General features: G+C 40.8%; 1 protein-coding gene across 3 annotated transcripts in view; it reads right to left on the reverse strand.

The window, feature by feature from the left end:
• Nucleotides 1–24,958, reverse strand: part of vps13a (vacuolar protein sorting 13 homolog A) — a 37,191-nt gene that overhangs the window by 10,587 nt on the left and 1,646 nt on the right. For 2 of the 3 annotated variants that reach the window (XM_041042202.1, XM_041042204.1), the window contains exons 5-55: nucleotides 24,624–24,725; nucleotides 23,882–23,991; nucleotides 23,619–23,678; nucleotides 21,878–21,937; nucleotides 21,409–21,489; nucleotides 21,046–21,103; nucleotides 20,415–20,542; nucleotides 19,973–20,079; nucleotides 19,694–19,865; nucleotides 19,007–19,069; nucleotides 18,217–18,349; nucleotides 17,901–17,995; nucleotides 17,619–17,761; nucleotides 16,941–17,142; nucleotides 16,737–16,851; nucleotides 15,670–15,806; nucleotides 15,417–15,549; nucleotides 14,924–15,041; nucleotides 14,487–14,631; nucleotides 14,103–14,217; nucleotides 13,762–13,937; nucleotides 13,222–13,378; nucleotides 12,978–13,057; nucleotides 12,806–12,865; nucleotides 12,363–12,555; nucleotides 12,113–12,229; nucleotides 11,725–11,828; nucleotides 11,092–11,259; nucleotides 10,502–10,809; nucleotides 10,209–10,356; nucleotides 9,746–9,917; nucleotides 9,369–9,514; nucleotides 9,102–9,271; nucleotides 8,634–8,890; nucleotides 8,210–8,394; nucleotides 7,880–8,023; nucleotides 7,143–7,352; nucleotides 6,855–6,998; nucleotides 6,563–6,664; nucleotides 6,326–6,478; nucleotides 5,984–6,242; nucleotides 5,504–5,664; nucleotides 5,026–5,129; nucleotides 4,539–4,851; nucleotides 3,463–3,599; nucleotides 2,980–3,274; nucleotides 2,395–2,499; nucleotides 2,057–2,203; nucleotides 1,726–1,857; nucleotides 1,397–1,530; nucleotides 417–485 (exon numbers count right to left, since the gene is read on the reverse strand). In XM_041042202.1, coding sequence (XP_040898136.1) covers nucleotides 417–485; nucleotides 1,397–1,530; nucleotides 1,726–1,857; nucleotides 2,057–2,203; nucleotides 2,395–2,499; nucleotides 2,980–3,274; nucleotides 3,463–3,599; nucleotides 4,539–4,851; nucleotides 5,026–5,129; nucleotides 5,504–5,664; nucleotides 5,984–6,242; nucleotides 6,326–6,478; nucleotides 6,563–6,664; nucleotides 6,855–6,998; nucleotides 7,143–7,352; nucleotides 7,880–8,023; nucleotides 8,210–8,394; nucleotides 8,634–8,890; nucleotides 9,102–9,271; nucleotides 9,369–9,514; nucleotides 9,746–9,917; nucleotides 10,209–10,356; nucleotides 10,502–10,809; nucleotides 11,092–11,259; nucleotides 11,725–11,828; nucleotides 12,113–12,229; nucleotides 12,363–12,555; nucleotides 12,806–12,865; nucleotides 12,978–13,057; nucleotides 13,222–13,378; nucleotides 13,762–13,937; nucleotides 14,103–14,217; nucleotides 14,487–14,631; nucleotides 14,924–15,041; nucleotides 15,417–15,549; nucleotides 15,670–15,806; nucleotides 16,737–16,851; nucleotides 16,941–17,142; nucleotides 17,619–17,761; nucleotides 17,901–17,995; nucleotides 18,217–18,349; nucleotides 19,007–19,069; nucleotides 19,694–19,865; nucleotides 19,973–20,079; nucleotides 20,415–20,542; nucleotides 21,046–21,103; nucleotides 21,409–21,489; nucleotides 21,878–21,937; nucleotides 23,619–23,678; nucleotides 23,882–23,991; nucleotides 24,624–24,725 — 7,327 coding nt within the window. The remainder of the gene's footprint in view (nucleotides 1–416; nucleotides 486–1,396; nucleotides 1,531–1,725; nucleotides 1,858–2,056; nucleotides 2,204–2,394; nucleotides 2,500–2,979; nucleotides 3,275–3,462; nucleotides 3,600–4,538; nucleotides 4,852–5,025; nucleotides 5,130–5,503; nucleotides 5,665–5,983; nucleotides 6,243–6,325; nucleotides 6,479–6,562; nucleotides 6,665–6,854; nucleotides 6,999–7,142; nucleotides 7,353–7,879; nucleotides 8,024–8,209; nucleotides 8,395–8,633; nucleotides 8,891–9,101; nucleotides 9,272–9,368; nucleotides 9,515–9,745; nucleotides 9,918–10,208; nucleotides 10,357–10,501; nucleotides 10,810–11,091; nucleotides 11,260–11,724; nucleotides 11,829–12,112; nucleotides 12,230–12,362; nucleotides 12,556–12,805; nucleotides 12,866–12,977; nucleotides 13,058–13,221; nucleotides 13,379–13,761; nucleotides 13,938–14,102; nucleotides 14,218–14,486; nucleotides 14,632–14,923; nucleotides 15,042–15,416; nucleotides 15,550–15,669; nucleotides 15,807–16,736; nucleotides 16,852–16,940; nucleotides 17,143–17,618; nucleotides 17,762–17,900; nucleotides 17,996–18,216; nucleotides 18,350–19,006; nucleotides 19,070–19,693; nucleotides 19,866–19,972; nucleotides 20,080–20,414; nucleotides 20,543–21,045; nucleotides 21,104–21,408; nucleotides 21,490–21,877; nucleotides 21,938–23,618; nucleotides 23,679–23,881; nucleotides 23,992–24,623; nucleotides 24,726–24,958) is intronic. The other variant, XM_041042203.1, reaches the window with a different exon arrangement.

A 24,958-nucleotide genomic window follows, 5' to 3' on the forward strand; every position in this document is an offset into this window, starting at 1 on the left:
TTTTCAAGTGCCGCATCATGTGTGTTTCTGCCCTCCTGTCTGCCTCGTAAGTTGTTAAACGGTGTTTTCATTACTTCATTCCTCCACCTGGTGTCATCCTCAGCTCCCTCCCTCATTTTTCACAAGCTAGCTGTTACACCAGCTCATGTGCTGCTCATACTTCATTTTAAAATGCCGTTATTTTACTGTTGTAAGATAACAGTTTCACAATCACTTCCAGTAAAAACCTTAAAAACCAACTACTGTCCTCAAGCTTTGTCTGGAAGTGTGAAACTGAAGTGTAGATTGTTGTAACACTAATGCAAAACTTCCATTTTCTTTTTTAAGTTCTCCCTTCCCATTCTTTTATTCCCCATCTTCCTCTCTCTTGAGTTCAGAGTGTGTCAGAAGAGTTTCCCCTTTTCATGTTTTTCTACCTGTCCTCCTCCACTGAGAAGGAGAGGTCGAGCAGCTCGTCAGCCACCCACGTGGTTTCTGTCCGGGCGCTGCATGACCCACAACACACAGACATAAATCACTATGAGCAAGTCAAATACTGTTAGTTATTATTAACTAAACAATTAAAAGGTTGCTGCAACATGAGAAAAGAGTATTGTCATTCAACAAATATGTAAAATTCATTTCAATAAAACTGCGAATGCGGTGCATGAAGAAATCCTACTTTGTTGGTAAAATTAAAACCTGCTGTTTACAAAGTCATATACGGAGGGGAAGAGAAAAAACAAAAAAAACAAAAACAAACTTCATTCAGAAACAAAAAATGCTGAGAGGGAAATGAGCAGAAAACCTTAAATAAGAAACTGAATGAACCGGCATGGCACACCTGGCAAAACATCCTACTTTTTTTGAGCCATTTCCTGTTTACTTGATTGTGCTTTTCTTCACCTTACGGTGAGTGTGGCACATTCACAACATAATTCAAATGAAACCTGGAGCACTTTGAAAGCCCGTTTATAGACAACACTTACACCAAAGAAGTACTGTATCTGAAATCTTACGCAAAGCAACCAGTAATTCCTACAAACTGTTTTCAAGTTTTAAATTTAGCTTCACCAAAATATAACCATCCTCCAATCCGTCCTCAATAAATACGTTACCTACGTTTTGCTCCTTTTCTCATCCGCTACCAACCTCCTTCCTCTCCCTTGCTTCTTAGTAAGTTTTTCTATTGAATTCAACAACTCGCTTTAATTGATCCTTTTTGTGTTATGTGTTTGACAACATGATGAATCATGATGGCATGATTCATAACCATGATTGATTTCTACGTTCTACCCTTCTCAGTCTGAGCCTATTTACAAATCACATCCTGCCCATTAAGTATTTAGTGCTAACACAGCATGATTTGAAATGGCCTATTTATTCCTTTTGGACAGCTCCCCCTCTGTTCCCTCACCTCTGATGAATCTGGAGAGTCTGGTCTTTGGTGTGGTTGATGATGAGGAAGGGGGCCGCGCCATCGTGGTACTCTGAGAATCGGATTGTGGCCGAGTGCTCTGACAGGTTCACATCAACAATGATCCCTCCCACCTGCAGAACAGAAAGCAATATACTGGCATAAATAAGGTATTGTTTTTATGTTTTATTAGTCAGTGTGAGTACATTTTAACAGGACAAGAAATACATTAACACAGATGGACACAAGGTTGTTTGTACAGCACATCCTGTAAAAAATTCACTATGCGCACAAAAACATTATCCCTGTGTGTGTGTGTGTCTACTTACAGAGTTGTCCAGGTGCAGCAACAGGCAATTCTCTGGTCGTGTGAAGTCAATAGTCAGAGGAGGAGATAAGCAACCCTCTACTTTGATCTTCAGCCGCTTGGCGTCGTTCTCAGGCCAGAAAGGAATAGCTGACTAAAAAACACCAATATAACTGCGCTTCAGTCAAATCCAATGTGACAAGACAAACTGCCATGACAGTCAATGTTCATATACAGCATTTCAGTCCAGTATAATTCACTGGGCTGTGAAAACATCAGTATTCTAAGAAAAAAAATAATTAATGCATGTGTAAGGAAACACAGATGCAAAAAATATTTGGTTTGGCTCTGACCTGCTCTGGTTGTGCCTCAGTCCAGTTGTCCTGTCCCTCCTCACATATGAAGACACTGTGCTTGGTTCTGTTGACCAGCATGTAAAAGGGCACAAAGGTCACGATGCGGGTCAGACTGAAACTGCTTGCGTCAATCTTCACACCAACCTGAGGTCAGACACACATCACAAAAAAACAACAACAAAAGATGAAAATCATGTACTTCATCAATAACACATCCCATCTTAGTAACATAGAAAAGTCATTTAAAATTCCAACCAATGGCTCTTTAACAATTATGGGACAGTAAGTCTGACAGAGCTTCTGTCTGAATGTAAGCATCTGTGGCAAAATCTTACCAGGTAATCTTTGAATCTGCCTTTACATTTCACATCTCCATGGCTACCAACTGTATCCAGGGAGAATTCATCAGAGAGCTCACTGTCTGAAATCATAAGGCGGACCTGAGGGATGAAAAGAATGAAATCATAGTCAAATACAGTGAGACCTATGTGAATGTGGGAATATTGCTGGGGGTTTTTTTCCCAGTTACAGCTTGTGACATGTAATACCCTGATAACTGGACTGAATTGGCTTGTTTTTCCCCACTCCATTCAGTATCAATAACTGAACAAATCTGAGATGTGAGTCACAATTCAGGGGTTACAGAATGAGGCTAGAATTAAAGCCCCTTGCCCAAACGCATTTAGTAGTTAGTGGTTGTACTGTTCCCTGTAAAACATAAATAAACATAAACCTAGTTTAAAAAGCAAGCTTTAAAAAGCAAAGCTAGAGTTAGTTCTACACCTGAAGGGCAATTTGTGTAAGAAAACAACAGATCCAGCAGGAAAATATATTGAAAAAAAGAACCAGTTACAACATGAACCGTGTCCCTTTTTCTTTTAAATATCTCAGGACTGAAGTAGAACATTACTTTCCCTTACCTTGTTGTTTCTCAGGAAGTACCGAGGCTTGAAGGAGAAGAGCAGGGGCATGTCATAGTCCAGTGGGTGTTTACGGTGGATATCATCAGCCTTGTACTGCAGCAGCCTGCCTGTCTTATTCACCATCCAGTACGGTGAGTGGATGGCAATCACCGTCTGTCCCGGGTCATATTTAACATGCACTGCTATGTCTAACTCGGCCCTCTTCCTCTCTGTCCCTTCTCCATTGACTTCGTCATCCTCTCGTAGAGACTGGAACACGATGAAGGTGATCTCTTCCTGGTCACTATGGAGACTGTATGACAGAATAGTTCACTCAGAGATGTTACTGCAGAAGGTAACAAAGACTTGATTTTATACCTGTCCTCTATATAACAAGGTTTATGATTTGTATATCTCTTTCTGCACTTCAGACTTAACACTATAATGATGAGAAAGTAAAAAAAAAAAAAAAAATCACAGTAAATGAGATTGAAGTCAGACCTGTACTCAGAAGACCAGTCCTGAGCCAAGTAGTTCAGCAGCCGGAGACTGAGTCTTGACTGGTTGATGACTGCGGTGTGAAGCTGGGCAGAGTGGCCAGGGTTCAGAGTGGCCTCAGGGGCAGAGGCTCCACTGTCCTGTTGAGCAGCAGGCACAGAGGGTCACTGAACACTCAACAGTGAATCTGAAGTATCAGGTTTAAGCAACATCATGGGGTTTCCAAAAATGCTCAACATGACAAGAGAAAAGTAAACAAGTGAGGTTAAAAAAATATGAAACTCATATGTGACAAAATATGTGACATTTGAATGTGTGGTGACTCATCAGAGTACTACCTCCTGTAATAATATTTATGATGTAAACTCATCTACATAAACTGTGCACCATTTGCACAAGGACCAAGTGGTACATTTGCATGTCTTCACTGCAAACTGTGTAAACATTACAGCTGATCATTTTCCAACATGTATCTCATCTTTAAACTAAATGTCTATTTGCCAGGCAGCCGCTCTTTTCATCTGATGCCAGTTTTGTATGGAAATCAATTAGATTCTCCAGTTAAAGTTACATTATTGTCGCACAGCAAGGCAGCTGCAATCAGACATTGTTTTAAAGAAACTCCTTGTTGGTACTGTCGCTGATGCTCAAACACCCATGGTCTAATCGGTAACTTCTGAAAAGCACTGCATTCACCAGAAAACAATAAGCACAAATGGATGATGTGGAATGAATTTGGTTCTGTTTTGCATTAAAAATTTTGATGTTAGTTAGCCAACCCTCAGGTCTCAAACATCAGTATCCCTGAGCTCAACAAGTTCCCAAGCAAAAAACAGATCCTTATTACAAATGCATTACTGCATTAAATACCCACTGTGATAGAATATCTGACCATAAGCAGCTTGAATATAGTAGATTTAGATGTCTCTGCAATTTTATACAATGAATTAATTATAATCAACCACTGCCTGAACAGCTTTGGAAAACAGCAGGAAAGCATAAACAATTTGTAATTTGCACTGGGCTGAAACATGCATGCATCTGACTTGTAATCTTAGTGATTATCAGCCAGATTCTACCTTTAGTTCATAGGCGATGGGATAAGGCAGCAGGTTGCGTAGCAGAATGGAAGGCCACAGGTGAAGCACAAAGGGCACATCGAAGTTCTCCCCAATATCTCCGGTGTCTTTGAATGTCACAGCGTCCTTTAATGGCACAATGTTGATCATCATCACGCCACCCTGGTTTCCACGGCGACGGCAGGTCTGCTGGAGGCGTGTCTTAGGCTGCTGATGGTTAATGTCGTCGTAACTGAAACCCTCTGAACACTCAAACTGCGCGACCTGATTGTCAGCGTCGTCCTCTGTTATCGGCTGAAGACTCAGCTCAGACCTGAAGGGGGCAGCAGAGAGTAGACGTGGGTGAGGGAGTGTGTGCTGTGTTTGCTCTGTGTGTGTTTGCGTGAGAGTGTGTGAGAGTGTGTGTGTGTGTGTGTGTGCGTGTAGGATGGCAAAGAAAGACGATGTATTAAGGTGTGTGTGTGGTGTGTAATGTGTTTGCTCTCACCTATATGAGTCCAGAGGCACACAGAACTCTTCAGTAGGGAGAGCTTTACCCAGATACGTAGATCCTTCAAAAACTTTGAATGGTATTGTGAAATGATTGATGATCTGAATGAAAGCAGAGAAAAACAATTAAGACTCAGAGATTGAATTTCTTGTATTTCAATTTGATCTGTAATTATTTTATATTTTAATACATAAAGAACTATCTCTCAGTACTGCTGATTATTATCATTTGTTCTAAAAAGAATTTTTTGAGTGATTTGTGTGAAATCTAGAAGGAATCGTGTGTCTTGATATACAGTAATTGCTGCCTTTCATAACTGCCGCCTGTCTCATTGACAATAATACTTTAATTAGCTGTAAAGATTAGGTCAATGAGATCAAGTAGGGGATCTTGAAGGGAGAGTCTAATTACAACTCACGATAAAATATTTACAGATAAGATAAACAGAGATCGACACAGATAATCAGTGAAGTACCTGGAAAGGTGAGCGGATCTTGATGTACTTGCTGCCCTCCACAGAGTAAATCTGACAGACCAGGAATCGAGTGACTCCTGACTCTTTGTGCATTACACTGTACATTCCTCTGCCCACTTTGATAAGGGGGATCACACTGGCTGAGGTGTGGCCCACCGGAGCTGGAGAGGTAAGAGGAAAGAAGAGCACTTCATATGCATTTGACCTTAAGTAATTTGAGGGATAGGTTACAAACTTTGTCACTGTTTCTTTCAAATATAAAATAGGCAACATCAGTTAAATCATTTTGTGGTTTCACTTCATTGTCCAGTGGTAACACACTCTTTGCATCTGTGGTTCCAACTGTACATTAGTTTGAGAGAGAGAGTATAACAGAGTGCACTGTAGACTGGCAGTAATGTGTAGCTGATAATATTGCAACAATTAAGGACTGAATATAACATGCATTTTAAGATTAATAGTGTACACAGGTTCACTTACTAGGCTGAATGTAATAGTCCTTTCCACTCAAGGAGGTCATGGCAGAGAACTGGTCAGAGTCTGTTGTGGTTGAATAGTCCATCCCGAGGGTTTCCCCATCCTGCAGCTTCACAGTGCGGTTAGTGCTCTGCTGGCCAATGGGACAAAACATCTCACTGTGGCGGACGGACACTGGCAGGCCCAGGCGGTTTTTCACCACAAACGGAGCTTCATCCCTCTGGAAACACTCAGCTGTCTGTTTGGCTGCCTCTGCAAATGCCTGGAGAAAAGGCAAGAAACATGAACACTGCAGATGGCCGCTCATCCTTAGACTCCTTGATATAAAATGAGCCCTTTTCTTACCGTGCCCAGGTTACTCAGCATGGCCAGTCCACATTTGGAGAGCATGATGTTGAGCTGGTCTGTGCTGCTGATGACGATGACAGTCTTATAGTCCGGAACATGGCAATCCACTTCATCTGACAAACCTGTGTACTTCACTGGCTTCTTCTTCATCTGGTTATGAAACAGAAAAAAGTTAGAAACACTGTGTGCGAGAATGTATACTGTATGTGTGTGTGTTTGATTGTTTGTCAGTACCTTCAGTTCAAGTCTCCATGGTCTGAAACCGTCTCTTGTCTCATCCTCTAAGGGCTCCAGCAGGGGTTCCCATACTCCCATCACTTCATTGTAATAGTGAACCTAAAGGCAAAACACAACAAAACTTCAACAACCTTCATCAGAATAAGATAACAAGCAAAAGAAATGGGTGAAATTAAAAACATATAAAATATGAACAATTTTAAGGTACAGGCTAAAACTTCGGAGAGTAGGAACATAGGTTTGAGAGTAAATAATCTACTGTCAACACATCAGAGCTTGTGTGTATTACCTCCAGGTTGAGTTCACTGTGTAAGTTAATGAGCGTGGACCAGTTTGAGACGTCTCCATGAAAAGAGGACTTGGCCAGAAGCATGGGGACAGTGCGATGTCCGACACCAGCCTCCAGAGTCAGACAGATTGATTTGATGGTCACCTGCAGGGATGGATAACCAGTTTAGGTTTTGTGATATAAAAGGGACCAAAGCTAATAAATAAAAACAGCAAAAATCATAACTGATTATATCATAAACAACCAGCCATGCAATTTTATCAGTTGATTCTCAATGCAGCTAAATACCTTTAATGACTCTCCCTGTGGTATGAGTGGGACCAGTGATCTTGTGTCTTCATCCCCCTCTTCCTCTAGGAACCAGAGTTTGAGTTCCTTCCAGTCCCGTTTCTCCCAAAGGTCAATGGGGACAGGACTATCCAGCTCCTCAGGGGTCTCCGCTGTAGGAGTCAGTGCTGACTGGATGGTGATCACTGTGTTGATGATGATTGGAGAAACCTGGACAGAGAGTGAGGGAGATAGCAGACATTAAACTGTTTTATACCAAATTCAAAGTTCAAAGTCAAATTTCAGTGTCTAAGTATGCAAATATTGATTTTTTATTTTTTTTGCCTAAACATTTGCTTTCACTTAATGCCATTGTGTATTACCCCACAGCTGATACAAATCTACATAAGCTAAGATTATGTGTGCTGTGCTGTCTGAAAATTGATTAGAAAATATGCAACAGTTATTTGCTTCTCGTAAAATAACACTGATCAGCATTTTTCAGCGGACATACTGACTGACTTTCTGTCTCTTTAAATGGAGTGGATGCATACAAGGCACTTAGCTAAAATAGAAACAGGTCGATTCCATTAAGGATGAGGTCAATTCACTTACTATACAATCAGTTAACAATGTAAAATTAGCTATTCATTTGCTGGAAACAAGGCATTCATTATCATCCACTACTAGGTGGAACAACTTAAGCCCTCATTTCACTGATTTAATTAAAGAACATGTAACAATAATAAAACACCTACCTTCAGTGTGAGAGCATTGATAGAGACCTCCATGGCCTGAGGGGTGGTTGGGGACTGAGTACTCTGAAAGAACACCTGACACGGCTGCAGCACTGTGGTCACATTGTTTTTCCTCTTCTCTCTCAAGAAGGGACACGCCACTACCTACAATGACAACAGTAATCCAAACAAACTGACTGTTTTTTTAAATTAATAGTCAAGTCGCATCAAGTAGAGTTTATCTGTAGAGCACAGTCTCATACAGAAGCACTTCAAAGTGTTTTACACAGTGAACATAAAAACATTAAATAATCTGCTTTTTCAATGTTACATGACAATGATAACACACACCTTCAGGTCCTTGATAACAGCAGTCATCTGTGATCCCTGTGCACCACTTTTCATCACTAGTTCGCACTGCGTGGTCATCACCAGGGCCGAGGCGTCAGCACGCGTCAGGTCAGCCACAAACACAATCTCCGGGTTCCGCACCACCACATTCATCTCTGTCTTCGACACCACGGCTGGAGGTGCGGCTGACAGCAGCAGAAAGTATCAGAGGGAAACATCAGTTCAGGTCGTATGACAGCAGGGTGCAAATTATGTCAGCTTAATTAAATTCTTCCATAGACACAAAAAAAAAATCCAAAAGAGAAAACAAAGACAGTTTCTTTGTTGTTTGATTAAGAGAACTTGCAGTTACTTTTTTTTTTTTTTTTTTTTTTTGCTGTATCAAAAACCACTAACTAAATTAAAACTGTTAGATTCAACTCACTGGACTCTTTAGATGTGACAGAAGAGTTGATGTTCTTTTTATCTCCCGCTCCACTACTGCTCTTGTGTTGTGGCACTTGAGTAAAACCCTGCTGGGTGGCCTTGAGAAAGATATCTGCCACAGTGAGCAGGAACTCCATGCTAGCACACAAGTACACGTCCTGCACCACTGTGTTCAACGTGGTGCCTTCACGGCCCTGACGATAGTTCACCTCCACCATCATGTTCTGTTCTGCGCCTGGACGCATTGCCATCATCCTGGGAGAGTACATAAAAATGCTGTTAGTGAAGAGTACGTGGTGAATGTAGTTGCCTCCTCTTACACTGTCTTACACTGTGGAGCAACAGAGAAACAACAACACCCCCTGCTAAAAACAAAGGAAGAGAGAAGGGGGAGGAAGTTCTACAAAGGTCTGCTGCCAGACTTGGATCAAGGGTGCCATTGTAGAGCGAGGTGTGCCATTTGTACCTTGGGGTCACCATCTCGATTTTGGGTCTCTTGTCATCAAGGAGGCAGGCAGAGAGTTGGACTGAGGCTTTCATGGAGCTGTCAGAGAACATGTGGACGGAGGTGGAGATGGTGCCCAGAGTAAATTCTGCCAGCTTCAGCTGCTCATCATGTGAGTCCAACGGCTGTAACTATGGACAACATAAGGCCTGTGTTAGATATACAAGTCTCGTAAAATAAAAATAGTTAACCCTCATCTTATACTATATATTTATCACTTTGACTTACTGTTTCTGTGTATGCGTTTTCCTCATTCTCACTAGGGCTGTACACAACCAGCATCATGGAGTCAAACCTGAAGTCTAATTTGAGTGTGGTCTTCAGCTTACTGGGTTTTTGGGTCTCCACGACAGCAGCGGTCACCACTGTGTTACCTGCAATGAAGTTGTCAGAGCGCAGAGGTGAGGTTTAAAAAGTTTAGTGTGTTTTGCTCACAAAAATATTTCCAATCATGGAGAACACATCCTCAGATTTCATAAGCTTTCTGTCCTGATGGGTGGACTGACAAAAACATACTCATCTGTCCATTGTGCACATATATCATATGTCTAATTTTAAAACCACTATACACACGAGCATAAACAAGCACAACCGCAACTCCTTACTGCTGGATGGTCCAGTGGTTCCAGAGCCCTGGGACTCCTTGTTGGATACAGAGTCGGAGGAGGGGTCAGTGGTGGGTCGAGAAGCTGAAGGTGGAACAGCATCAGACTTTTCCGACAGGTTCTCACTCAGAGTCCTCAGGACCACTATCATGTCATCCTGGCTGAGGATCAGCTATTGGGACACAGGAGATGAAACAACTATACTTGTGAAAGCACTTCTTCACTTGGATTTTCAATGTACGTCTCTTCCTAATCTTGGGATCAGACATTAGAAAACGCAAACAAGAAGAAGAAACAAATTGTGTGCAACTACTAAAATATAAAAAAAAAAAAAAAAAAAAAGGCTAATCTGCAAATCTGTCAATTATTAATCCAAAAACAGTGATTATTTATTTACATTTATTTTATGTAAGAGTCAATCGTGTTAAATAACTTTTTCATGCTAGCATATGGTACAACTTACACTCATGGGCTTAAGATGAGCAGTGATCTCTATGTCAGGTATGCTGTGGTACCAGTTGGATGAAAGATTTCTCTGGATTTCTAAATCCAGGCTGACCGGCATCAGCAGCTGGGTCTCTCCCTGAAACCCTTCATTTATGTATGTGGTCCTGGAATGGGCAAGAACACAACAGTCTTAACAGAAGTTATCAAGATAATATCAGATTATTGTAATTCCTAATCAATCACAGAAGCAAGTAAACATTTAATTGCAGTTCACTCTGTGACCACAGATCCTAAATAAAAGACTCTGACCTGTACATCTTAAGGTCAGTCAGTCTCACAGTCATGACATCCACAACAGGCGGGATCTTAGCATCACTTTTAAAGGGCTGCTTAGAGAAACGGTTCTTGACAGACAGCAGACCAAGGTCAGCTACGATGACATTGAAGGAAGAGGAGGACTGGGGGAGGAAGATGACAGGTGCATTGAAGTGGACGTTCAGAGCGATTCGAGTGCTTCGCTCTGCCAGTTCCTTCACCCCTGACGCTGCCTTTTCCGCAGCCTGGACTGTCACCTCAGCCAGGGCCTCTTTGGCCTCCTGGAAATTATTGATGAACGCCTGGGACAAAGAAAGAATGGATAACAGAGTGTAGGAGAGAAATTAGTAGATGCCAGAGTTGAAATACAAAGAAAATTGAAACAAGGAAAAATAAATATGTAGGTATCACTGGAAAAGTAAGACTGTAAGAAAGTTAATGAGTATTTCGTTTTGAATTTTACTTTCAAAAATTTTCTGAGCTCTGATTTTATCATTACCTAATAAATGAAATTGAAATACCATAAATATCCCTCATGAAAACTGAATGTGATAGGACAAACTGTTGGGATATGTGATTCTTACCAATATGGAAGAGACAAACTTGTTGAGGAAGATGACCTGGATGCATCCCACAGTCAGTGTGACAGAGGTGTCAACTTTAGACATGTCCAGATAGGCGTCTCCTTCTGTTGCATCTGTATAGTTCACCATACGGAAGGCAAACACTTCCTTATCTGCTATAGACACAGCCTAAGAAATGAGACAGCAGAATAAAATTAACAGCACTATTTTTTTGATCATGGACATTCATTCCAGTTTATGCATAGCAGGAAGGGGGAAAGAGAAGTCAGCATCACAAGTCAGCTACTTTTCTTATTTAGAGCAACTTATGCTAAGTGGTCAACATTTAGATAGATAGATATACTTTATTCATCCCTCAGAGGGAAATTGTTATGTTACAGCAGCAAGTAAAACAGTCACAAAAAGAAAAAAAAGGACAAGTTGACAGCTAACTGGCAGCACTTAGCAACTCTACAAAACTCTACAAAATACAGTGTAACATTTATAGATGAACAGGAAAAAACCAGAACACACAAAATATGAATATAGGCAAAGAGGTAAACAGTTAAGAGGACACCTGCATTCCATTAAGTACAATGCTAAAGTAGTTGCAGTAGCATGATTCTGAGGAGTTGCCACTTGCTGTGACTGTACCTTCTTGTAAAGGGCGTCTTTGTCGCAGTCTAGGATCACAATGTTTTTCAGGTTGGCCAGAACCTCCATCTCCTTCTTCCTCATCAGAACCTCAGAAACCAGACCTAGATGGTTGAGAAAGTGGGACACTGAGTAAGCAGTTCTTTGAATTTCTCGCTTAATGGCATACTTACCAAGAGCAAGAAATAGAAGAACAAATCAGAGATGTTGCTTAATTAGAACACTGTAAATAAAACATATATAATATAACAAATAAAAACTCTAGGCAAGTTTGGTGCAGGGGGAAACTGGTGGGACAGTGTGCAACAACCCCAAAATTGCAATGGCAGTGGACTGTATTTGACATCTTCTGGGTCATGGAGAAGTTAATGTCACAAAACTTCCATACCCTCAATGCTAATCTCAGAGATCCTGGCTTTCTGTCCTCGAATGAACACCTTCAGACAGCGCAGATCAGCTCTGATATGCAGATTCACCACATCTGCAAACTTTGAACTCCTTACAGCTGTGAAAAAAAAAGTGTCAAGAAAGAAAAGGTGAATACTAACAGACAGCTAGTGAGGAAGACCACAGATGAAAGATGGCTTTGAAATGCGAAACTAAATGAAATTCTGAAAAAGTTTATTAGGATCAGTTACTTCTTTTCCTGGTTACAGTAGTTTCCTCCTTCTTCTCTTCCTCCTTCTCCGCCTCGTCCTCCTCAGGGATGGTAGGGAGTTCCTCCTGCCCTCCTTCCTTCTTAGTGGATGGAGGTAGGAGGTTGTTGAGGAAGTTTATGGTATTGAGGAGAGCCTCCGTATGTAGATGAACATCAAGGGACGAAAAAGTCACCTGATGGGAAATACAACATTAAATTGTTAAAATGAAATGGAGCAGAATAAAAAGAAAATGGTATATTTGCTTTCTGTATCAAGTATTACTGTTGTTGCTTAGTATAAATTAGATAAAATAAAGATAAATTTAGTTTTAAAAATATAATTTGCTTTATCTTCCAGTACTGCATAGTTAATAGTGAAACCTGCATAAACATGCTACACACTTTCATAACTATCCAAACAGCAGAAAAGAACAGTTCCCTCACCTTGATGAGCTGCTCTGTATTGTTGTGTTGAGATCTGAACTCAGGGCCATTCTTATCAGCCTAGAAAAGACATGCAATCCTCAATTAGAAAGTCGTTTACCATCATTTGTGGAATTACTGTAAATAAATCAATCTGAAATAGGTTGATTTCTGCGTATAGCATCACACTTACTTTAACATAGTCCAGAGTGAGCAGGTCAACCTCTGTGTTGTCGAGAGTGGTTATGAGCTGAACCTGCTTGTCTTCAGAATCTACACAAGCAGGAGACAAATGAAAACAAGATAAATACAGAACTGCAGAATCACCTGACATAAATATACTAATACTTATTAGGATATCTGTAACCACCAAAATTTATCCAAACTTTGAAGAAAGTCTCTTGAGGTGACATACAGTCCTGCCAGCATCTACTCACCCATGTATTCAGGACACTTGAGGCAGATCTCTCGAAGATATGTATTTGATGTCATGTCAAAGGTGCGCAGTTTCAACTCAGTGCCAAGACCCTCTATGTCCAAGTGCAGCACTGTGATCTCCTGACCCTCAGACAGGCGACACAACTGAACGGAAAACTAGAGGACATAGAGAAAGAGAACAAATGAGAAAGAGGGATAAAGAAAAAATATATTATAATTATAGAAATGAGACAATTAAAAAGGGATCAGGGGTAAGGACAAGGGGAAGAATGAAAATAAGGACAGATCGCATAATAAAGGTGGAGTATAAGGTAAAGAAGTAAAAAGGGGAAATTAGCAGTCAAACAGAAAAATGGACAGATAAATGCACAGGTTTAATAAATGTAATTTTTGCAGAGGTGGCTGCTATGTACAGGCAAACTTAAGAGTTTGAATCGATATTAAACATGTCATAAATGCACTGTTCATTAGAAAACGCAGACATGGATAAAATATTAAATGTGAACTTTGTCACCTCGTTCAACAAGATCTCTCTGTACCTCACTGATTTCAAACTTCATGATGAAGTCAGTCATGTTCTTCTGAAGGTCTTCCTTGACCAGACCTTTTCTTCTGTGTAGGTCTGCATAGCGCAGCGGCATGGGATTGTCTGGGAAGAATGGCTGATCACCGATGGGAGAGCTTGGAGCATCATAGAACAAATCTTCCTCTGACCCTGAGGGGTGACAAACACGAAAACACACACAATGACCCATCATACTGTAGAAATACACACATTGCAAGGTATTTAGAGCAATAATTGCATGTGTGTGTCAGCATGAGAGATGCAGGAAAAGGGACATGGCTAGAGAGTGTGCCTTGTGCATCATGCGTGTCTCACCCAAGGAGGTGATGCTGCTGATGGTCTCACATGACTCGAAAATGAGTGAGGAGCGCTGGTCTGCTAAGTTCAGAGGTCTTCTGGGAGTGAGCTGGGGCGTGAACGACTGCTTTGGCTGAGGAGAAAATTACACAAAACATGAGCTTAAGAAAGCACACTGCCCTCATCTTATTTTATTTCTCCCTTCTCTGATTTCTACAACAGAACAACAACAACAACAATGTAGTTCTTTAGCAGTGTGAGGGCTGCAGTAAACTGTAGAACAAACTGCAGAAACAATTTCCTTTTCTTCCTGTATTTTGCCCTGAACAGTTTTTCGGCTAACTTATCTGATCAACATAAAATGTGGACAGGGCCATCTGGGGAATGTCATGCTCTTCTTGCCTTCGGAGTGGAGGATGAACCCGAGCTGCGCGCAGCAGGTCTGCTCTCAGGCAGTGGAATACTTTCAACCAGCTCCAGAACACTTCGAAGTTTATCATCAGAAATACGAAGAGACAGCAGAGGAAGCTCGCCAGACATCTTGTACCTGCAACATGTACACAAACTTAGAAACACAAAGATGCGCACACACAAACCTATGACCTTTAATCTTCGTCTGACAATCTTGGTCCTTACAACTTAAGGATCAAATTAATAACATGTTGGGAGGTCACTTTGTCTAATTAGTAGTTTACTCTGCTTACTTGCTGTATTTTTGATAGTTGTATGGTTTCTCTATCTGAATCAGTTTATCCATTGAACCAGCTGAAAAATGAGGGTGGGTGGAAAAAATAAAAAAAACAACAAAATACAAACCAAAAAAAAAACTACACTCTTACTTTGCCATGCGGGAGTCTTTGACAACCATCGCCCTGCTGAAATCCATATTTAGATCCACTGGCTCTAGGATGTGGAGCGGTGACTGTTTCTGCTTACGGGCCATTTTCCAGTCACAATCTATCAAACACAACGTTTTACATTTCTACTTTTTTCACAAACAAAACAAACACAAAAATATTCTTGTTGTAGTAATGTATATGTTAATTATCCCCTTAACACCAAGAATCTTCAAGGCTTTGAGACGATAACTTGTGATGTCTATGGATTATTTTCTTGACTAAAACACATTACAGCTAACAGGACAAAAAAAAAATGTTAACTTCTGCCTAAATGCCTAAAAGGTATTTCCTCAATACAATTTTCACCATAGAGCCTCCAGACTTTCAAACAGTAGAATGAATTTACTCTGAAGTCATATGGTGCCTCTCAGTTTGTACAGAGCACCTGTCAAGAACCTTTAACCATGACAGAGGCATGCTCTTGTGTGTTTACCTGGTTTGCTATAAATGAACTGCAGGCTACTAAGTTGTATGTCGAAGCTGTCATATGCTCTGGACATGATATCTTCAATGTTGCTGGTGCACACAGACAGCTGAGGCAGATGTGCTCTGCTTTGACTGGACATCTGAAAAGACAACAAAATTAAGAATTTTGGAAAAATCATTTTTCTTGAGTTTTTCTTTTCAGTTGCATCTTCTTCTTGGCTTGGATTTTCAACCTAGCATCGGGCTTTGCACTTTCAGACCTTGAAATGCCCAAGATCCAACAGTAGGATGTTCTGGGTGCCATTGTAAAAGCCGGTCTTTGGAATGATGACGTAGGAGGCCATCAAGTTCACCTTCAGGTCGAGAACTTTCTGTGTTTCGATCACATACATTAGACCTAAAAAAAATATATATAACCAAAGTCATAAAGTTTATCATTAACTGTAGCCACAAGATACAAGAACAGAAACAAACAACAGATCAGCTTTGTTATCAACTACAGCACTTAACATAAGACATAAGAATTTTTTTTTTACTGATGATGATAAAACAAATCTTGATAAAGCTCAACATGAAGCAATACACTTAGCATCACATTTGTAACATGCTTGAAAATTTTACGAGTACTATACTGAATGTTTAATTCTACTTTGTGTGCTGCCAAAACAGTGGCAACGTGCCAAGGCATGAACAAGACCTCTGAAGGTTCCCTGTGGTATTTGGCACCAAGACATCAGCAGCAGCTCCTTTGAATCCTGTAAGTCTGAGGACCCCGATGCCAGTTTGTGGTTTGTCCCACCTCAGACCACTGTCAGTAGGTGCTCAGTACTGCTGACCAGGAGCATCTCATGCTGCTCACTGAGATGCTGCAACCCCTGAGTTGTTTGGCCATTAAGATTTGGCCCTCAAAGTCGCTTAGGTCTTTACACCTGCACACTTCTACTGCATCCAACATGTTGACTACAAAAACCAACTGTTTGCTTACCATCTAATATATAAGTACCATGGAGCCTTATGACTCAATGATACTCAAATGAGCTAAAATGAATCATGCTATTTTAAGAAAAAATAAAAGCTTGAAACTTCAGCAAACAATCTCAGGAAACAATCAGTCACAAGAAAATAAACAGGAACAACACAATCCAACAAACTCTGTGGCTGAGACGTGCAGGCTGTGTGTGAGCACATGGAAAAATCAAAATGACCCTGTGAAAACAAAGACTGTGGAATGCAAACATCTGCTCATCAGAGAGTTGAGATCAGGCTGGAAATCAGCCCCTGATCTACAGTACGTTTGTGCATGTTTGCATGTGCATGTGCAACTGACCAGTGGCTGTGCGGTCTCTGAAATGCTCCAGTTTCATCAGGGTCGCGTTGGTGAGCTCATCCAGCTGCAGGTCATCAGGAGGCATGAAGAACGCTGACATGCTGTTCACCGTTATCTGCACAGAAACACAAACAAAGAAAGCATTTGATATGTATCCCTTTTATGTTTCTTTCATTGTCATACACACTGTTAGACTCCACTCACTGCATCATAGATGATTTCCAGGGGTTGTGATTCCACATGAAGCCGCTGGTCAGCCTTCGCATCCAGGGGATTGGTCTCAAACAAGATGCAAAGCAGCGGGGTCCCTGCTCCTGTGGCTGCCTTCCTTGATGAAAGGAGGGTTGGTGCTGGCCGGTTACTGGCCAGGCCAGTGACCTCGAACAAACTAAGCTGGGCTGTAAGTCTGACAAAAAGAGGGAAGGAAACAAAATGTCAGTGCCTGCCATGCCATGATTCTAAGAAGGATATAAATACTCGGATCAAAAGGCTGGCACTATGCTGTCAAATAAAACACCAGCTACAAGGTCTCTACTTTGTGGTGGACCCTGCAGGCTAAGATATGAATTCCCCAAAAGGGATTTGCTGTTAATGAGGAGTGTTGTTTTGTGAGCGAAAGCAAAACCACAAACTGCTACTACTGGTTCTAGTGATAATTTGCTAATAGCAGTGCTGTCTTAAAATATGTTATTCATAAGTTTTGTTTAATTTTTAATCAACACAAACAGAATTATTCCTTCTGAATATATATATTTTTTAATGAAACAAATTCAAATCAGAAACTTATATCTGCACTGGAGATCAAGCTCTTTAGAACAAACAGTATTAATGCTGTACTATTAAAGCCATGGGAGGACCTCCAGAAATCAAAAAATAACAAACTTGATGGCTTGTGCTCCAGGTCTCTGTGTGAGTGTGGACTTGAGCTCTCCCACAGTCAGCCTGATGATCTCATTTTTGTCCTTGTCGTCTTTGATGGACACAGACAGCCTCACCATGTGGAAGTTGACCTTCATGTCCTCAAACTATGAAAAAAAACGACAATGCAGTAATTAATCAAAATAAAAATATCTGATTCAGTATTTGCATTTTGGTGGGATGGACATCCAAACTGAAGCTGTATGATCAGCTGATGGGTGGGTGTCGAAGAGGGAAGTGACTCACATTCTTTGGCAGGTTGGGATTAGCAGCAGTCGCACTGTAACCAATGGCAGTGTAGAGTTTGGCTTTCTCAGCAGGGGTTAACAGCTCATCAAAACCTGAGAGACAGAGCAAGTACAAATAAATGGAACAGAAATTTTAAAAAAAAATACGGATGAATCAAAAAATATGAGGAGTGAGAAAAGCATCAGCTAAATCCCTAGACTGTTAGTACAAAAATATGCTGGAGTACTTTGAGTGCTTTCTTCCTGGTCCTGTCCATACTGTTTTATGTGCATTGCTGTTTTCTTTATCGCATTATTTATTTTGTACATCCTACCTCCAGTCTTGACATCTTTTGTTTGTGTATCAGCCTCTCCTCCCCAGTTCCACATCCAGCTGAACCAACCCTGAGACTCCTCTTCCTCCATCTTTATCCCTGGACGGTAAATACGAAGGCCTGCCTTGCTCGCCTGGAGAAGAATTTAAAAAAAAAACAAAAAACAAAAACTTAGTAGCGGCACAATTTTCTTTTCTTCACAGGAAAGAAATGACAAATGCAGTGTCTGTAAATAAAATAAAATATTTTATTTCTACAATTATATTTCCATATGAGGATAAAGTCTTACACAGATATTCCCTACATCATATATGTTATCTGAAATTAATCCAAAGCAAAAAACTTCTGGCTTCCAATTTATATTAGCATTATATGAAAAATGCTATACTGAACATGTAAACTATGGCAAAGTGCTGCACAGTGAAGCCAAGATTATGTAAGAACCTCTAACCAGCTGTCAAGCAAAGGGACTCAAGAAAAGTGCAAATATCACACTTTAGTCTAAACTTCAACCACTTCATGTATCTGTTATCACTGTCCGTTTTGTGTTTAGTCTTGTGTCACTTTGGTCATATGTGGTTTGTTTGGTGGGAACATACACTAGTAACACATCCAGAAGATGTGTTTTTTTTTTTTTCTATATTCTTGGAAAGTTTCATTTTGGGGATATAAATATTAGAAGAACATTAACAAGTGAGCATAGAGCATAACATTTATAACAACTGTTACAGTTTGATACAAGGATTGCAGAAAGTGCAGATGCCTGCTGTAGGTGAGACATCAAGCTTACCTCCACTTCAGCCTGCTGCCTGGCCAGTGTGATGTTAAATATATCCAAGGTCTTCTCAGGGGTCTGAGAATAGAGACAACATAAATTGACTGGGGATTTTAGAAGCTTCTTGCTACTCCTTGCAGGAATAGATTAATTACTGAAAATCCATTATCAGTCACATCAAGAAAAGACGACGCATACAGAGATCTAAAATACTAAAGGCAGCTTTAGATTTAATGGTGTGTATCTCAGAACTACAACATCCATCTCCAGTGCACCTCAATCAATCTGGCTCAATGCTGGATGTGGGTAAGTAATTATGGTTAGAGGAAAGGGTGCGTACATTACTGAAAAGATTCTAAGGTAATGTCTTTACAACTCATACAGGAAATGATTTATGGTCACTGTAGTCAAGCAGGTATTTTCAAGCAACTATGCTTTTAACTTCATCCCTGAATCAGCTCATGTTTCTTCTTTACTTAGTTCAGCTGGGAGGGGGGATTCATGTTTCATTTGACAGTGGGAGAAGATGTATTGCCTTTGGCTTGCCAGGTTTCTCTGTGGTATTGCTTTGCATTTACAAGGTTACAACCCACTACCATGTTTCTTTACACATTTTATCTCCTGTGTCCATCCCTGTCTACCTCCTGCCTGATCCTCCTTCCCCTTCCCCTCTTCAGGTAAGTTTATTTAGCCCTGTCCCACCTCTAGTTGCTTAAGCAGCTCCTCGCTGGGTTTCTTGCTGGTGATCTTTGTTTTGTAGAGCTCTCTGTATTGTTTAACCATCCGCCGGTGCCGGCGAATATGCTTCCATGACCACATATGGAGACGTGGCTTCACATCTACCTCCAGGATGCCTGTCATCACGTACTTCCACCTAAAAGGCAGCAACATACAAACCTGTAGAACCAAAGTCCCAGTACATACAATGGTGGTAAAATGTCATATTGCAATGGAAGTCAAATTGTGGAGGTGTTTCCTGACCATATGTGGGCATTCCTGTGAACAGGGACCACGGGTCTGTACTTCCTGTATGGCAGGTTCCGGGACATCATATCCACTGAGCCCAGCAACTCCAAGATGCTAATGTACTGGAAAGAGAGGAAGTCAGCAATTACTTAGTGGCACAGAGCACTGAGAGAAGTGCAGTTATCATCATGGAGCAACTCCTTCTTTAACTCTTTGCTCTTTTAAAATATGATTTCACCTCAGCTTGCTTGTCTTTCACTTCTTTCTGTTTCTCTTTGTCTTTTCTGAAAAAACTTACTTTTTACCAGGCTCTTACAAATTTATACACACGCACGCACGCACGCACGCACGCACGCACGCACGCACGCACGCACGCACGCATGCACGCACGCACGCACACACGCACACACACACACACACACACACACACGCACGCACGCACACGCACACCCCCTACCTGGGGTCTGTTGAGTTCAATGGCCACCTCACTGAGATTGACCGTTAGGTCCACTTTAGGAGACGAGAAGTCCACGTCTGACCTGGGATTCATCTGTAGTTTTGCATCCGCTGAGATGGGACGAAAAACTGTGGACCAGCAACAGGAAATTGACTGTTTAAAAACTATAACTCCTGACATAAGGATGTTTCCACGAACCTTTGGGTTGAACATGGTTTTGTGCTTGTATGAGAAGAAAAACTGACCTGTATTTAAAATTAAAAAACTGAAAAAGTATTTTAAAATTGAATATGTTTTTCTTTAGCAAGGTCAGCCCTTGAAAAAAAACCTGTGAGCTTGTGCCCACAATTGAAACAAAATCTGTTGAGATGTGCTGGAAATCTGGTAAAATGCGTTGGTGGTGGTGATTCAAGCTGTGTGATTCACACATTTTTTTCAGGCAACGCAGTGTCAGAGCAAAACATTACATACGGAGTACCAATTCATATTCTATATTCAAAATACTGATTCATTCAGTTCAAGTGACATGTGGCTTTAGGGGGTTTCATTAGGTCGTATAGACATTTTTCGTTTTGAGCATGTTCAATAACTGTATAAAAATGCGAATAAGGGATGGCAGTGTGACACTCACTGAAGTCATGGCTGACAGGAAGAGAGCTGTGGATTTCCATGCTTCTCTGGAGACATTGCTATAAAAAGACACAGTAAGAGAAGCATCATTAACATTCTACCTGTTTGTTCTCGATCTCTTAACACATCCTGTCTCTTTTCCTCACTGATTTAATAACATGTGGTAGTAAAACATTACAACACTGCATTTATAAACATTCTAGCCCTTAGGGCTACTCTAGAAAGAGCCTTTGGGGGATAAAATTAACGCTTAAAGGAATATGCATTAATGTGAGACGCATTTGCAGAAGCAAAGAGAATTAGAAATACCTAAATACAGGTTAGTTGAGACAAGGTACAACACAGTAATCATAGGGTGACTCACCAAGGCCTCATCTGCACTGTGATTGGAGAAGAGTGTTGAGTTGACATTCCAGTAGGCAAACAAGTTGTCTAGTCGAACCAACTGAGAAGAGGGAAAACACAAAGCAATTAGAGTAGTGCAGCTGCTTACCATGTTGACAAACCAGAGCTGACAGTGTACAATGATTTCTAAAGTTTGGACCAGGGCCCAAACACACAGTAGGTTAGGAGGAAATGAAATGGGTTCCTAGAACATCTGCTGACAAACACATTTCACAGAACAAAACTAACTGGCTCAAATTACTGGGAAAAAAGTTTTCAATGAGTACATTAACTTTTAGTTTACTAGAAAGGATGAAGTAATCGTGCAATCATTAAAAAAAAAAACATGCAGTGTCAAACAGCTTATATTTGATATTTCCTGTAAAATGTAAACATATAGGCTATAAAGTCCAAGTGTAGCTGACAGATAAAGCGGTTGAATTTCTTACCTTGAAGAAAAGCCTGGAATTCTCATCCAAAAGACTGGGCTTCCAGTTCTTATCTGCTGTCTGTAAGGTCAAATAATCAGTAAGGTAAGGGGGCCTCAATGAGATAACCTTATTTCATACACACACACACACACACACACACACACACACACACACACACACACACACACACACACACACACACACACAGAGCTATACAAGGAACACTTTTTAATCAGAGTATAGCATCAAGTCAACTAAACTTCTGGGATATTGATCTGGTCAGTTAAGTAGCAGAGGGAGTTAATAATCAGTTTCAGCTGCTTTGGTGTTAATGAAATTAACAACAGGTGCATTAGAGGGGCAACAATGAGACAACCCCCAAAACAGGAACAGGTTTACAGGTGGAGGCCACTGACATTTTTTCTGACTGTTTTTCAATAGTTTTGCATTTTGGCCAGGGTCAGTGTCACTGCTGGTAGCATGAGGTGATACCTGGACCCTACAGAGGCAGTCCAAGTCCTCCAGGATGGCAGATCAATATGTGCCAATATATTGCGATTTGCGATTGCGATTATGCTATTATAAATGAATAGTGTCATGAGTCCACTTGCTTGAATATCAAGGACAACACAGAATAATGATAGTTTGTGTATTTCTCAACTCAAAACATACACACGACACACACAAAAAAATACTAAACCTGAAGATTACACAGTTTGTTCCAAATAACTTAATATCAAAAAATAAAAGTTTGAAAATAGAGATATTTTCAAAATGTATCCGTGATAGTACATTATGGTTCTTTCAGGCGGTTTTCAGTTTTATCTTTCACGTTACTTGGTTGGGCTTTTATTTGCATGCACTTGTCGAATTTTTCTCTGTGTTGTCTCAAATGTTGATAGCGATTGGTCGTATTACCTCGGGACGTAGCGACTTTAGCTTTGCGGGTTTTACACAGCACGTCTTGCTGTTCGGGGTCGTCATACCTGAATCCAAAGTATCGCCATACAACAGAAGTAGCATTTTTTTTTTCGCCACCAACTCTGCTTGTCCCTCGTGTTCCCCCTCAGCGTCCATGTCGGTCACTACTGTTTGCTGAAAGCCGGGTAGTCACGTGACCATACCTGCGGCTGCCCACAGCGTGTGGATGTGGCGTCAATTAATCCACATTGGTTTACATTAAACATGACATTAAATCGCAAATCGCAGTCTTTTATGCGGTTACGTAACCGCACAGCGTGACATCGCGATTGCGATTAGATTAATCGTGCAGCACTACTCCCAGCACAGTCTCAAGAGCATGGAGGAGATTCCAAGAGACAGGTAGTTACTCTAGGAGAGCTAGACAGGGGCGTAGAAGGTTCTTAACCCATTAGCAGGACCGGTATCTGCTCCTTTGTGCAAGGAGGAACGGGATGAGCACAAAATGACCTCCAGCAGACCACTGGTGTGAATGTCTCTGACCAAACAATCAGAAACAGACTTCATGAGGGTGGCCTGAGGGCCCGGCATCCTCTAGTGGGCCCTGTGCTCACTGCCCAGCACATTTTCGGGGTGTCTTTGAATTCAGCCCTCTGTAGGTTGACAACTTTCATTTCCATTAACGATGTGGTATCCTTTCATTCCTAACACATTACCCAGTCCACATCAGTATAGAGATCTGGCATGATTTTTTTCCCCCATTCAGATCTGATGTGTTTTCAAAGTGTTCCTTTAATCTTTTTGAGCAGTGTATATCAGGGACATTAAAACACATTACCTGAAGGCTGAGGTTTTTAAGTGACACTCCAAATGACAAAGGACAGTTTGGATTGGTGACCTGCGCAAAACAAATATGAGGAAAAATAAGTGTAAAGCCTATGGACTGGTTAAGACTGCATTTACTCTGGATAATCCATGCTCTTATTGTTTGGGGGGATATAAAATGCAACCACCTCTTGACTCCATTCATTTAACACAATTTGAATCTGAGCATTGCTGTACATACATAAATGACTGAGGTAAGTCAGCTTAAATACTCACATCATCTTCATACCGTACATGGATGTTAGATATTTTGACCTGCAGGTTTTTGATGACCTGAGTGGCAAGTTTTTCCACGAAGGTGTCCTGCTTCTCTAACTTGGGGTTCTCTGTCAAACACAGACAAATATAATGACTGTGAGAGCTATAGTATATGACTTATAGTATATGCTCTAATTCATTCAAACAGCTGGCCTATGCAGTTAACTCATATTAGAAACCTTTACTGATACTAGAATATTTACTGATCTACTAACAAATAAAAATGCTGCTTGATTAAATGTAAAGCCACAGTACTGTATCAATTCTTTACAGGACTATGATAGATGTGCTGGCAAAAGGCTCAAACTAACATTTTGGCTCAGCAGTGTTAAACCACACAAATAAAGTGTGAAAGCAGTAGCCTGGCTGCTCCACAAACAACACAGGAACTCACAACCAGACAAGTCACGACCACATGCCTTAAAATCTCTGCTCCTGTTACTTTGCTGCATCTACTTCAGACAACCACACTTTCTCTGCTTTTTACTTTATTCCCGTACTCTTCTGACTACTTAACCCAACAGTAACACTGATTGCTACATCTCTCTCAGCCAGTCTCTCTTACAACTTGGCTAAGAGTGTCTATGAAACCTGTTAAAATCTTGCTGGGAGGAAAAAATGCCTGACTTTATGCAGTTACACATACTGAATATTTTCTAGACTTATATGTTTATACACACACACACACACACCCACTGACCTTGTTCAGCAGCCTTCAGTTTTGTCTCTTCTATCCGCTGTAGCTCTCTCTGGCGAGCCTCTTGCAGCTGTTTCTCCTCCTTTTCTGCGTCGTACTTTATACCTGGAAAAAATGGGATCAATAGAAATGATTATTTGTCTGCACATTTGTGAAAACAATAAAACGCATAGAAGGTTAAGCTTGAGTTTCCTGTTTGCCCTGACAAGTACTTTGGGATCATGAATAAATGAGAGACATCCATTGTTTGACTACTGTGCTACACTGTGTTGTGTCTGCTACTCACTAGGGTTATTCAATTGACTGAACTTGATATTACTGCTACTTTACATGCTTTA

The sequence above is a fragment of the Toxotes jaculatrix genome, chromosome 7, assembly GCF_017976425.1.
Source record: "Toxotes jaculatrix isolate fToxJac2 chromosome 7, fToxJac2.pri, whole genome shotgun sequence".
Classification (NCBI taxonomy): Eukaryota; Metazoa; Chordata; class Actinopteri; family Toxotidae; genus Toxotes; species Toxotes jaculatrix.